A 13,736-nucleotide genomic window follows, 5' to 3' on the forward strand; every position below is an offset into this window, starting at 1 on the left:
GCAGGAAATGAAATGTGAGATGATTAAAACACGGACTTAGTTTGCTTTCTTTGTGCAATCGGCCCACATGCTGCTTCTCTGTTGCTTTGGTCTGATATCTGAAACAGGACTGTGAAAAGCAGAGAGAGGGAAACAAGGATGAATGAAGGTTCTGAACCACGTGTCACTAGTGGTCACTACACCGTAGTTGTAGTACGTGGAGGTGGAGCCTGGAACCCTCATCTGTAGTTTGGTTCATTTTGGTCGGGGCCGTTGAATTCGTTGTAGCTCACACTACAGACTGGCATTTGTCATCCTGCCTCATCACAGACTCGCATAGGATGAATTCATTTCTATTCTAGAGCTGCATCAATGAATCAATGAAGCTTTTAGTGGTCAACAATTAAATTAATCGGCAACAATTTAGATAATTGGTGAATCTGTTAGATTTGATTTTCAGATTCCAGCCTGTAAATTGTGAATGTTTTCTGTTGTCTCTGCTCCTCTATCCCAGCTGAATGAAGGTATTGGAGTTGTGGACTTGACAGATTGATCGACATTGAAAATAATCATTTTTCTGTCGAGCCCCCCTTTGATTGCTATAGGAACATTGACGCTCACAAAGAAATAACTGATTATATGCATAGTTGTATTACTGTACTGCATGCTGGTTGCAAGTTACGATGTATGGTGACTGACAGAGACGAGGCTGTCAAAAGCCTCTCTTCACCCTCCAGTAGGAGGGTGAAGAGAGGGGCGTTGGGGAGCGATTGGACGCTGAGGAATCAGTGTCACACACACACACACACACACACACACACAGACGTTTTTACCACGTTTGACCTCCGGATCAAGTCAATACGATCCCCTCTTGGACAGACGTCCCGTTGAACGGACATCTTTCTTAGTAGTTAGGCTTTTGAAACCCTGCTACAATAAGAAATCTAAAATATCACAAAACAGATCAGTCAGTGCATGAACTGACATGGAAAATCAAAGACTTCACAGAAAGGAATTTGGTAATTGTTTAAGCAAGGAAAGTTCCCTATTATAACCAATAAGTGTGTGTAAGTAATACATGATCAACAATAGTACTAATTGAGCATAATTTCAAACATACTTGTACGTGTGTTTCTTACTTGGCAAAGTTTAGGAAATATTTAGTTAAACCCTTTCTTTGGTGGTTGGTGGAGACCTGTACTGTAAACATTGTTTTCATTTCCTTTTTGCCACATTTCTTTTTGGATGTGTTTTATACACAAACGTCCAAAGCAGGGTTCTCTTCCTGCATAAAACACAACATGTTGTGTCATCTCTCAGCGTATACATGTTAGTGTCAAGTTGTGACGGTTGCATGTTTTGTTTCTATCTTTTATCTTTTACTATTTTCGATCATTATTAAACCTGAGACTGCTTCTATTTTGACCATGTCCTGCTTTATACTGAGAATACTGTGGTTGTACACAAACCCCGCCGCCTGACTGTGGAAGACCAGCGTTGCTGCAATCTTTTGACAGAAATCCAATGTGAAATGTCAGGTTTTAGACAGTACCCTACTACTGAGAAACAGTAGTCAGAGAAACAGATAAACAATTTTTCCAGAGCTGCTACTACATTCCACCTTCACAGCAGCTTACAAAAGTGTTTGATAAAAAAAAGTTGTTGGATGGTGATTGTCTCTGACCCTTCTGGTAGAGTACGGAGTGCCCCAAGGATCTATACTAGGACCACTTTTATTCTTGCTTAACTAAAACAACAGTAGCAAGATTAACCAATCTGCTCGTCTCACAAAATGCGACACTTCCTTCTCAACCTGATCAGCGTGTAACTAGCAGGATATTTCAGCTCTTCTTTTGAGCTTCACACATCTCAGTTATGGGCCTAGGTCTGCTTCATTGGGTTTGTGTTGTGATATGGATTTTTGTGGGTCACTTGTCAGTACCTGCTTACCGTGAGACAGTGACAGCTATGTCTAGGTAACAAAAAACGTTGAGTACGGTGTGGGAAACTGCAATGGCCTCCGAAAGTTCATGAATAGAAAAATAATTCATGAATGTTGTTGTAACTTTCACATTGTGTCCTATTGGTTAAAACAGTGTCTTTAAATTCTGCAGTGAACACTTTACCTATTACTTTACATGCTTATCTATGAGATTACACCTTAATTGAATTTTTCCTTAACCATGATTTGAAATCCACTTGATTGGCATTAAGGGCGGAATTAAAACGTCCAACATAAAGACAAACAATATCTTGTTAAAAACTGAGGCTGAAACCTGAAAAATATGAAGGAAAATGGAAGTGAAAACATGGAGTCATTTCTTTGAGTAAGGTTACATTTCCTGGCATCGCACGGCTCAAATGAATGATAGTAGGATGCAAAAGGTCAAAACCTGATATGAAAAGGGAATGAAAGGACAGCCTTAAAAGGTTTCAGCCTTCCATCTTGCATGAAAGATGTTGTCGGAGCCAGTGAACTGGACGGAAATATCATCTGTCTTCAGTCGGATTGATGTTTCAATTGTGAAAATATGTTTTCTTTTTGTAACCATAAACTTTATATGAACGGCAATTATCTCTTAGAACAGAGTGTAAAACTGTAGCAGTAGCGACTGAGACATTGTTGTTTAATATCGGCCAGAGCCCCCTTGTTACCCCCTAGGTTGGCATGGCAACATACCATCTACACACCGAGCAGAACAATAGACTCTAGATCAACATAGATGAAATGATATGCATTCATCCCCATGGAGCCGTTTCTTATAACTATAACAAATAATGATGGGCTTTGCATAATAGGCATTCCTCTCTCCCTCTTTTTTGAGTTTCTCTGCATCAACCTTTCCCCGTCTCTGCTGTAGCGGGATGTGATGATTAGAGAGAAAGAGCAAAAGATGTGAAATAGCTTGTCAACCTGTATGAAAGAAACGACACTTGTTATTAACTCCATTGAGTACAGAGGTGAAAAGACCCTCATTAATGCAACAGCCTGGATGGTTTCCCTCCAGAGTGATAAGAAAAAAACACTCGGATTGGAATTGAAATGTTGTCAATGCAAAGAAGCTCGGTGTTGACTGTTTGCATCTGTGTTAACCGGCTAGGGTTACCTGCTTGTGACTGTGATGCATCAGCAAACCCAGTTGAACTTTGGCCTATTGATGTGTCTGCGACTGTCTTTTTCACCTCGAAGACAAAAAAAAACGTTCATCAACACTCATTTCTGCATTCTGCTCTCCTTCCTGTTGACCTTTTGACGTCTTACTTTGAAAAGGCTTGCTGTTAAAAGTCCCCCTGGATTTCTGTTTCACGTGGCCGTCCGTTCTTCATGCCGCATTTCCTCGTCCCCGTATTTGATCATCCGCATGAACAAGTTCACAGTAAAAACCCTGACAGAAATCCCTGTATATTCAAAGCATCACGGTGTGAAACACGACTATTTGACGCTCGTCTGCCGCCTATTTATAGCTGCTGGTTTTAGCAGAGGGCTGAATGTGAAGGTCAAGTTCTCGACACACGCCGTCTGATTGTCTGATTTGCTGCAGTGACGACCCAGTCTCCTGATAACGTTCGCACGTTAACCTGAAGACAGATGCCACTCTGCCGTTTGCACACGACGGCGAGTCGACCTGCGCTAATGCCAGTCCAACAATTAGCCGTTAGCTCATCTCCTCTCCGACTCGTTTCCCAGCAGCTTTAGTTGGTCGGACGTCGTGGATTTATACAGACAGAGGTGTTTTATCGTGTCCTCCAGTGTGTCTAAGACCTAAATTGAGCCACTTTGTGCTGGCAATACTGAAGTAAATACTATAATCATGTCCATAATGATAGGACTCACTTCATTGTTTTTTTCTGCTCTAGTCTGAGACCACTGACTTTGGACGGTCATTATCAATACAAGTGGACAAAAGGACGCAATTTACAGAAACCAGAGAGGGGCAGCCATTTACAAACCTTTAGCATTAATGCAGGAAGAGTTCCCATCGTACTCATCAAGCCTCTTTGTTTGTCTGATATTTGCATGAAAGAACCTCCAAAAGGCACCGACAGGACAAACAAACATGGCTGCTGGGTAGAGTTAAGTCAAATGAGCTGAGGTTAACATTTGGGTGTAGCAAAGTAGAACTACTTAATATACTTTGGCTTGTCTCATCTTAAGTATGTCCAACATAAAATAGAATTACTTTTAGGTTGGTACTGAAGTAAAGGACTTTAGTTTCATTCCGCTGCCATTATCTTAAAAGTAGGAATTTTGAAAGAATAGCTGCAGATGAAAAACAAGTAAACCCACAGAAATGGGTGGAATGAATGATTCACCGTTCATTTCTACCAACATGCTACCTGCATCACACTGATTTGCTCACTCCACCCCCCCCCCCCTCTTCCCATTTCCCCTCCTTCCTTTGATTTTGCTTTAGGGCTCATTACATTAGCAGCTGACGGTGCCGCAGCATGCCGGGGATGAAGTGGAAGATGGTGGTGGACTCCCTGCGTGGACGGAGGAGGAGGCTGCCCTGCTCCCTCTGGTTCCTCCTGCTGTTCGCTGCTGGAGGTCTGGTTCTCTTCATCCACCAGCAGGACCTGTCAGAGATGGTCCTGCAGCAAGGCCCAGGTCGGTCTCCACTAAATCCTCATTGTTAAAATCAGTGATATTTCCACCTCATTACTTCCCGTGTTGTGTTGTTCTGCATCGGCTCTGGTGGTGTTTCATTGCTGCATCCGAGGTGAGTGATGGTGGAGCCAGTTGAGATGATGTGGCTGACGGAGGTGTGACTGGGCCTGTGGCCCGTCGCTACCTAAGGGTTAAAGAGGGGAGGCCTAATGAGGGGGGGGGGGGGGGGGGTGTGACGTGCCTCTGCTCGGCATTAAGGAGATCAGGGCTTAAGCAGCCGCGAGGGTCCCGAGCGCGTAGAACTAAGCCGCTTCACGTCTCGGGAACACGGGATGAGCCGCTCGCTCACCAGCCTCTTTGGGCTCAACCTGCGGCGCCCCTCCTGAGCCGGGGCCGGGATTAGTCGCACGCTGACGGACGGGCGCCGATATTACTCACGATAAAACGCAATGGGGAAGACGTTCTCACCTATTGAAAATGAGAGGGGGGGACTTTGCTCCCTCTACTCGAGGCGCCAGTAGACTTTCTCTCGGCCGTGTGCCAGACAGGTGACATCATGTGTGGAAACAAAACGTACACAACGCCACGGCGGGCACTTTTCTCCCTCTCGTTTGCACATTAGTGACCACGTGGAATCATTTACTCAGTGAGTAATTGGAAAGGAGTGCTTTGACATTCAAACACGCACACTTTGGATTCGCCCCCCCCCCCCCCCACGCGACATCTTGTGGTAGTTTGACCCAGCGAGGAGGGTAGTCACAAAATAGTCCCTCCATCACATCAACTCTATTGCTTTCATTGCGGTAAATAGTACTTGTCGGGTTCGTTTTACTGCATCACTCATTCAAACCCCTGATTGAGTTGATTTGATCCTCAAGGAAATCTGTACTTGTGCCCGAAAGGACTTCACTGCAGCGCTTGAGTCGCTCACTGAATGAACTTGTGTTCGTTAAAAACACCGTGTGGTGGATGGCCTTCAAAACAAAGGATTGTTTTTAAGCCGTTCTCTTTTGTTTGGTGGTCTCTAGTGAGTCGAGGGGCAGCCCAAGTTCAGTGGCTAAGGAGAAGAACATTTTTAAATCATCCTCCATCATACAGTCTGGAATGCTTTCACTTAGAAAAAAGCAGGTGTTTGCTCCTAACAAAGTTAAAGTCATATGTTAAACTTGTTAAACAAGGGCCAGTGACATTTGGAACAAGTCACCATTGGATTCATAATCCTACTTTTCCACACTCATGTTGTATTTCTATCTATTTTGTGTCACTGATACCTTCAATTATAAATCATATCAATAATTTAAATTTTGGACACACTTTGTCATTGAATTGGATAAGGAAATATGACTAAACTTTTGACTGGGTCTGTATATAAATATATTTACATAAATAAACATACATACATTGATGACAATATAATAGATCCAGATGGTCCATTGGTGATTTCTCGCTCCTTTGGCCACTTGCTATTTTTCAAGCCTGTTGTGCACAGCGTGTCTTAGAATAACTTTTGCAGCCTAAGCACATCCCCTTTTTCTTTTTATCTTGTCTGCCACATCGCTACTTGAAAGAATTCTAATTTTCTAGCTCATGCATGAGACTGTATGCTGTGTACAGAACACAGTGGCCATACAGTAGCCCCCCCCCCCCCACCACCACCATCGCTAAAGCGCGATGAGCAAGCAGTAACTTTGCCTTAAGCTACGGCGCTTCGCCCCAGCCGAAGCTCATATCTAACTGAGCCGAGTTATAATACATTGGGTGTCAGCTTTTATCTGCCTCCCCCTCCCTCTGCAGCTCTTTATTCTGCTCGCAGTGCGCTCGGGAGCTTTGTATCCCTCTGTTTAAATGGCCTGCACTACCCCCTTCGCCCCACATCTTCCCGAGGGCATTGTTTAAGGACAAATGGACGAGCAGCGGGTTAAAGAGCAAGCAGTTTGGAGAAATTGTCTGCACCAGAGACGGCGGTGAGGCGTCACTGCGAAGGGGAGCGGGAGGTCGGCCTCGCGTCTCACCTCTCAAACGCTGTTAAAAGTTGTGTCCTCGTTGCCTGTTTGCTACAGAGGAAGGGGGGGGGGGGGGGCTGGGTTGTGTCTAGATCTCATGATGCGCTGTTTGTTAAGTGCCTTAGACGAAAGTAGCCTACGTTATCCTAAGTGCACACTGTGTAGCAGCGCTGGCTGTGGCCTTGTGGTTAGAAGCAGGCTCACACTACAAGACGCGCTCTAAGAAGGAAATACATAATTATCTACTTTTTTATTGAAATTAGCGAAAATACAATTTTGTTGAGGTTTCCTCTTTCTTCTGAGAGAGATCTTCCAGGAACCTTGAGCTATGTTGTTTGAGCATAGGAAACTGTTAAAACTGTTAAACACGCTCTGACTCGGAGACGGACCTCAGGGGAGATGAAATATGAAAGATTAATGGAATTTGTTTGCTAGTTATTTTTTACTCATAATCTTAAATGAACCATTAATCAATTTCTGTCATTGCGAGTCCCAGTAAGCTTTTAAATCCAGCTGAAGCTCGCAGTGCGAGATTCGATGTGGTTGGATGAGAAAATGTTCTCTTAGAAGTGACCAATGTTTCCTCGTGATTGGGAGATATAGATATAGACATGATATCATTATCCAGGCACTGATGTTTTAGTTTTAAAGACTACATTACGATAAACACAAGTTTAAGAAATGAACTTGGTCATTAAATCCGCATTATTGATGGTTATGCATGAAACATTTTAGTTTGTGGATATTTGGTAAAATCACCAAAGGTGAACCATTAAATATTATCGCAATCCAAAAATTGAGATATTTTATGAAAAATATTGTGCTACTTATTTTCTCATCTTCTAGCTACTTTTAAAACCAATAATACTTATTTCATACCTTATTCTTTAATGTATGATGTATATTTGATCCAGCCCTCCTAAAGAAAACTCCCATTCACCAAACCAACATAAAACAAGTGACTACAAATGACTGTCATTAAGTATCACGTGACTCAAAGCTCCTTGACGTTCTGTGCTTCGCCTCTGGTAAAAGCAGAGAGAGCATGATCAATACTTTTGATTTCCTTTTATCTCTATTCAGGCGTAATTGACCGACTGAAGTACACCACCCTTACCCCTCCCTCCCGAATGCCAGGTCACATCCAATCCCTTCATGCGCTCCGATCAACGCACCACTGCTAGGACACAGAAGGAGGGGAGTGAAAAATTGAGTGGTGCAACATTCAGGCAGCGCGCCATACGATGAGCTGAGGAAGCGCGGCGTTCCATAAATCCCCGAAGAAGAAATGATGCAGACACAACATGGCACATGGCGGAGAGGTTAGCTGTAGTGAGATTGTGGGGAAGAAAAGCTCTGGAGATAAACAGCAATCTATAGATTGCCACAGGATTTTCTAAAATGAATTCTCTGGGGGGGGGGCTGTGATCAAGCCAAGTCTGTCCTATATAAATGGATCATGACGCTGTCTAGTGTCAGGCAGCTGCCCCCCCCCTTCCGCCTCTGTCCCCAGGAAGCCAGCATATTGTTTCAAGCTCAAAGGTAAAAATGTGCCCCCCCCCCGTCAGAGGTCCAGTAATCCCTTAAGCCTCGTCTGTTTGCAAAGTCCAATTTCGCCGTCTCTTAATGTAATTAAATTGTGCTGATGACCCTCGGAGCGCTGCAGCTACACCAGAGTCTCAAATGCAAATCCCCCTCTGGATTTTTTTTTTTTTTGAGGCGAGGGAGGGGGGGGGCTGCCGTTTCCATTCTTTTGTTTGTGTGCCCAAAGCTCCTTTAACAAAGCCGGTTTGGGGTTGTCTCTGTTGCTCCCAGAGCAGGATGATCATTGGAAAGCAATTCCTGGCAAAGCCGACTTCATCACAGTGATTTTTTTTTCCTTTTCAACCAACCTTAAGTCCAATTTGCTCCCTGGAAACAAGAGGTTTTACGCTCTCAGCGACAAAACACACCTGAGCGGTCGTGTTGAAGCAGTGCGAGCTTTGCGTCGCCATTCTGCTCAGTGGTGGGGATCACATGACATCTGGCTTGGGGGCGACGGGCATCACAGCAAGTATTAAAGTGGCCGCTGCGCTCTCCTGTGCTCGTATATGGGAACGGAGGGAACGTCACCACGTGGCCTGTGGGATCCCCTGAGGGGGTACAAAATACAAAAAGAAGCCCGTCCTGCCGTGCGTGGGGTATCGGGGGGGGGGGGGGGTACCGGGTGCCTGCATCAGAGTCCCTCCGGCATCTTCCAGACTTGGGCCATGTCGATTGGACTCAAAACGCAGCCGCTCCGAGGCAGATGCAAGGTCATGTGGTTTCCCATTAGCATGAATGCCCGGGGTTGTGTCACATGATCTGTTTTCCCTGCCAGCTGATCCTCGCTTTCCAGTGGCTCCAGTGTGCTAATCTATACAAATAGACTTTATTCTCTGCCGTTCCTGCTCCGGCGGAGGTCAATGTGAAATAATATATGAACCGCGAGGAAAATAAATGGAAAAAGAGTTATTTTTACACCAGTTGTTGGTGGAAAAAAAAAAAAAACACATCACACTGGTAGGTTTGTTTTTCAGTTTCTTTTCGATATTGTCGGAGACCAGAGTCCAATTTGGAATGGCTGTTCAGCCACAAATCACATTACTGCAGAGCGCTGCGCCCAGCTGCCCCCAGCTGCCCCCCCCCCCCCCCCACACCTCCTCAAAAAACCCAACTTCAAAACGGCTGTTCTCGTGCTACCGAGAAAACCATCTCATTTGAAACCCATATCCAAAAGCCACCACCCAGTACAAGAGGAAGGCTGAGTGGAAGAGAGGTTGATTGAAACCCCTCTACGCGCCCACCCAAAAAGAGATAGAAGAAAAATCGCTCTGATGTATCTGTCAACTGTGCAGAGACGGCGATGCCTCCCGTGAGGCGCCGACAGGAGGAGCACAGCCTGGCCGCCCCGCTGGGGAAGGCAGAGGGGGGAGTGGGGGTTGAAGTTGCCTTCATCCACAAAGCCACGATGGGTAACATCGTAACCAAAAAAAAACCTCCAAAGGAAATAAAACAGAAGAAGGCCAGAGCGGCAGGTGGATCCAACAGCCAGGCAGATTTTGGGGGGAAAAAGGCCTTTGAAGACTGCAATCACAGCCATTGCTCGATGCTGCTGTGTGTGGCTGTGAGCACAAAAGGGGGGGGTCATCTGTAGGATGACAGCTTGAGATAAACATAGACAGTTGGCAAATCATAGATAGAACCACAAAGGCAGGGTTCACACAGCTCATGAGCTGGATTCCAACTCTCTGCCCATATCTGATCGCTTTGGGATGACTGACCGTAACGATCTGGGGAGGGATCCCTCTCCCCCCCGCTTCCTCTACTCCACAAAAGGCGTCTGTAAAGATGTCACCTCTGCTTCTGTGCCTTTCAAACTTAAATTGAATATGAGTTGCGGGTTTGGGTTCAGACTGCTTTGCCCCTCTCTGGTTATCACACACCAGTCGGTCCGCAGGTGCTGATTAAATTCTGCACTTCCTGCTCGCTGTGACGACGTCCTTCAGGGTCCCCGGTCGCTCCGCTATCAGCGCGACACTGATTCCTCAGGCAGCGAGACGGGCCCGGGCCCCACGGGGGCACCAATTAATCCGGTTATCAAACCCTGATTAAGAACAGCAACACGACTTGTCTCACGTGGAGCCAAAAGCTGACAGCTCTGCTGCGTCCAACAAAGAGTTCATGTTCAAATCCTTTGTCTTAAACTAAACGTTGTGATTGATTCATTTCTTTTATGATTCGGAGGGAAAAAGGCCCAACGGAGCCTGATGTACTGGGGCTGTTGCTGGATGAAGTCTTAAAAATGGAATACATTTGGTGGTTTTCCTTTATTGTTTGGGAATACTTGTTGTGGGCTAGAGTCTTCTACAATCTTCACTTTCAAATATGAATTTGCTGAATTAATTTGCTGTTGAAAATTGGAGGCACCCAAGCCTAAATTAAAGTGCATTCAATTAATCTAAGTTTAGTTTAATCTCATGACTAAAGACATGATGTCCTACACTTCCCTATGTCAAGTAGGAAGACGGAGAAGACAGATCGATGGTATAGGACACCCTCTACCTGTCCTCTGTTTCAATTGTTTTGGTTGGTTCAATACAAGCTTTCTTGAAAGTTGGTCAGAGTGTGCAGCCAGACACAACTTTGTGTGTAGAACTCATCACACCAGGCAGTTCTGATATGTTACATAAGCTTTGTGATCCTTTGCCGCCTCCGCGTGAGTCTGTTGGTATCAAACAGAAAGATGGTCTTCACCACCACCCCAAACACGTCAGTAAACTCTAAGTATCCCCAACTAAGTAAAAAGTAAGTGTGAGCTTTGTGGCCTTTTGCAGTAGGCGCCACAGACAGGACGAGACATTTGAAGAGCGAGTGGGACGACAGAGCGAGGTTATATAACCACAGTTCTCACCAAGGAGACATCTTGTGGCTTCAACAGCAGAAAGCAGCGCTAATAAAGGACCATGTCCAAGGCTGTCGTCCTCCAATGATTGGAAGATTACGCAAGATGGGTTCATGTGACCACACCAAAAAACTGCTTATTTCAATACAGGTGAGTATTAAGTGTCTCTGATAGACACCCGAGGCTCGAATCTATCATCAAAAGATATAACCTGCCTCGACAGTCTTGTGAATCCCTCACTGTGAATACTGATGAGTTTTATCTGCCCCTTTGAATGCTCCCCTTTATTGAATTATCTGTTCATAGACTAACAGCTCTCGGGTTTCTGCAGCAAAAGAGTTTAACCGCCAAGAAGAAGCCGTGTACACAGAAAAATTCATTTTCCAGTCATAGGCAAAAGTGCAGAGTTGAAATCACACAGAAAGTTTATTCAACCCTTACAGACTCAATTGTACAAAAGAGTTGGAGTCATTATCCAGAGTCGAGATCAGATTCATTTGCAACACTTTGTACAGTTACATTTCAAACCTATAATCTAGGTCACACTTGGTGTTGTGTGTAAATCTACGTGCTGTGTGCTTGGAGAGGTTGGCAGTTCAAACCCTGGCTGCTCCATGTCAAAGTGTCCCTGAGCAAAAAACCCAACCTAATTGCTCTCCGGGCTAAAATGTAAAAATCATGGGTTAAAAAATGCAATGCAAGCTGCTTTTGATGAAAGTGTCAGCTAAATGACATGTAATGCATTTAACACTGAGATTTATTTTTGACGCTTATTCCCAGCTAAATTGTTAACACTTCGTTGAGTGTTGATTTAACACTGACAAGATTGGAGCGATATAAACACCAGCTTGGAGTTCAAGTTGAATCTCACAAAGTCACTTTAACTCTTTTTTTCTGAGTACCGTGCCGTGGACGGGCTGCCACAGTACGGCTCGGACCAAAGGCGTCGAGGTGGAAATGCCACAGAAAATGAAATGCGTTTCCTTTGCGTAAGCCCTGCCTCTGGTAACCCATCGATTCTCATCCTTTCACGGTGGCACGGTACATTGCCGCGGGTATAATTGTGAAAGGGATTCTGCGTCATTGTTTCCAGAGAGGGCGAGCCTGGGCCCTACGAGCTGCAGGCTGCCTCTCCAGACAGAAGCCGGCGTGGCCATTATCAAATCAGACCTGAACCCGTCCTCCCTTTGCAAGAGGGAGACGTGTTGAGTGGATATCATTGTGCACCGCTGAGGCTTCCGTCACTGTAATCCCTCTACAAAGTGCGGCCACTCTTAGAGGGAGATGAAAAGGGCAGGAGGGAGCGAGTGGCCTATTGGCGGCGTGCGTGTCACCGCAGAGGGCACGCCGAGGGAAGTCGATGGAATTCAGTGGCCCCACCCCGACCAGAAAAGAACAAAAGATTAAGCCCTCCTGCTCTCCAGAGTGATAACAAGCTGTCAACTTCGAGAATGTAATCTGCTGACTCCGGGAGGAAGTGGTGGTGTCAGTGGAGTGGGGGGGCCCAGCCCGGGCTGATGCTTATCTCCTGAATGGCGTGCCGCTGGCGGGGAGAGTGGCGGCCCCGCTGGCAGACACACAAAAGCCACCTCAGCCTGCCGACACACAAAGAGGTCGGCGCGAGCAGAGGGATCCATACCGCGCGCCAATCCTGGGATATATTTATACACGTCTATATATATATAGAGAGAGAGAGAGAGAGAGAGAGAGAGAGAGAGAGAGAGAGAGAGAGAGAGAGAGCGCTCTGATGCGGCCCACAAAGAGAAGGTGATGGCAGCGATAAACAACGTGAATGGAAGCCAAACAGACTGGAGATAATGAGGCGTCGCCCCCGACAACGCTGACAGGTGATGGGAGGCTTCCCCTCTGTCGAACCTGTCTCCCCCCCCCCCCCCCCCGAGCCCGTCCGCGCTGTCCCGGGCTCGCGTTGCTACACGAGGAGAGGAAAAAGAAGCCGCATTGGAGCCCACGCCGACTCCTAATGCGCGGGGGGGGGGGGGGGGGGGCGCTGTATGGGAGCTGTCGCCAAACTACAGGAATCAATCCAACCGGGCCATTAACAAGGGGATTGCCATATAGCTAATTCCCCCTGCGCCCCCCTGTAGCTCTACGTCCTTTTTTGCCCTCCCCCCCCCCACCCTGTTTGTTTCTCCCAGATGTTACAACCCTAAAATTGTTTTCAAATCACCCAGCGGAGCTGCCAGACGGCCTTTAAAGCACGCAGAGCCGTTTTCTGATCATATTAGCTATTGATACTGACAAGACGAGCGTGGAGGTGGTGTCTCTAATGGGGTAAAGAATCCAATTTTCTGGTCCATACAAAAAGCCACTCTCAGTTTCAGTAGTTATGGCAGAGAAAAGGAATAAGTCACACAGGAGCTATTTCAGGCTGTTTACAATTTGATTTCAGACCATAGCCAGAGGCTTCTCCCTTGTGAACTGGAGGCCATTGATCCTGAAACACCAGTCATAGGACATGAAATAGATACTCTAAGCTATAGTCCGTACAGCCAAGTGAGGGAGAAATGACTTTGACCAGCTGCTATTTTGGAAATCCCAGAGTCCCTCTGTGCCCAAAGTACTCATTGATAACGGTCAAGGAAAATTCCCAAAATGAATGAACAGGAAATGGCTGTACAGGAAGTGTGAATTACAAGTTGTTTCACTTGATGCATTATTTAGTGTTTTTCACAAAGAAACAGTGTACGCTTGCATGCTGACG

The 13,736-nt window shown here is 45.8% G+C and overlaps 1 protein-coding gene across 2 annotated transcripts in view; it reads left to right on the forward strand.

The window, feature by feature from the left end:
* The window catches only part of LOC119198262 (carbohydrate sulfotransferase 8-like), a 121,865-nt gene that overhangs the window by 25,951 nt on the left and 82,178 nt on the right, over positions 1-13,736 (forward strand). The window contains exon 2 of one of the 2 annotated variants that reach the window (XM_037455222.2): positions 4,395-4,588. The exons of the other annotated variant lie outside the window; for it this stretch is intronic. Coding sequence (XP_037311119.2) covers positions 4,429-4,588 — 160 coding nt within the window. The 5' untranslated portion in view covers positions 4,395-4,428. The remainder of the gene's footprint in view (positions 1-4,394; positions 4,589-13,736) is intronic. 2 annotated transcript variants of the gene reach the window in all.

The sequence above is a fragment of the Pungitius pungitius genome, chromosome 4 (assembly GCF_949316345.1).
Source record: "Pungitius pungitius chromosome 4, fPunPun2.1, whole genome shotgun sequence".
Lineage (NCBI taxonomy): Eukaryota > Metazoa > Chordata > Actinopteri > Perciformes > Gasterosteidae > Pungitius > Pungitius pungitius.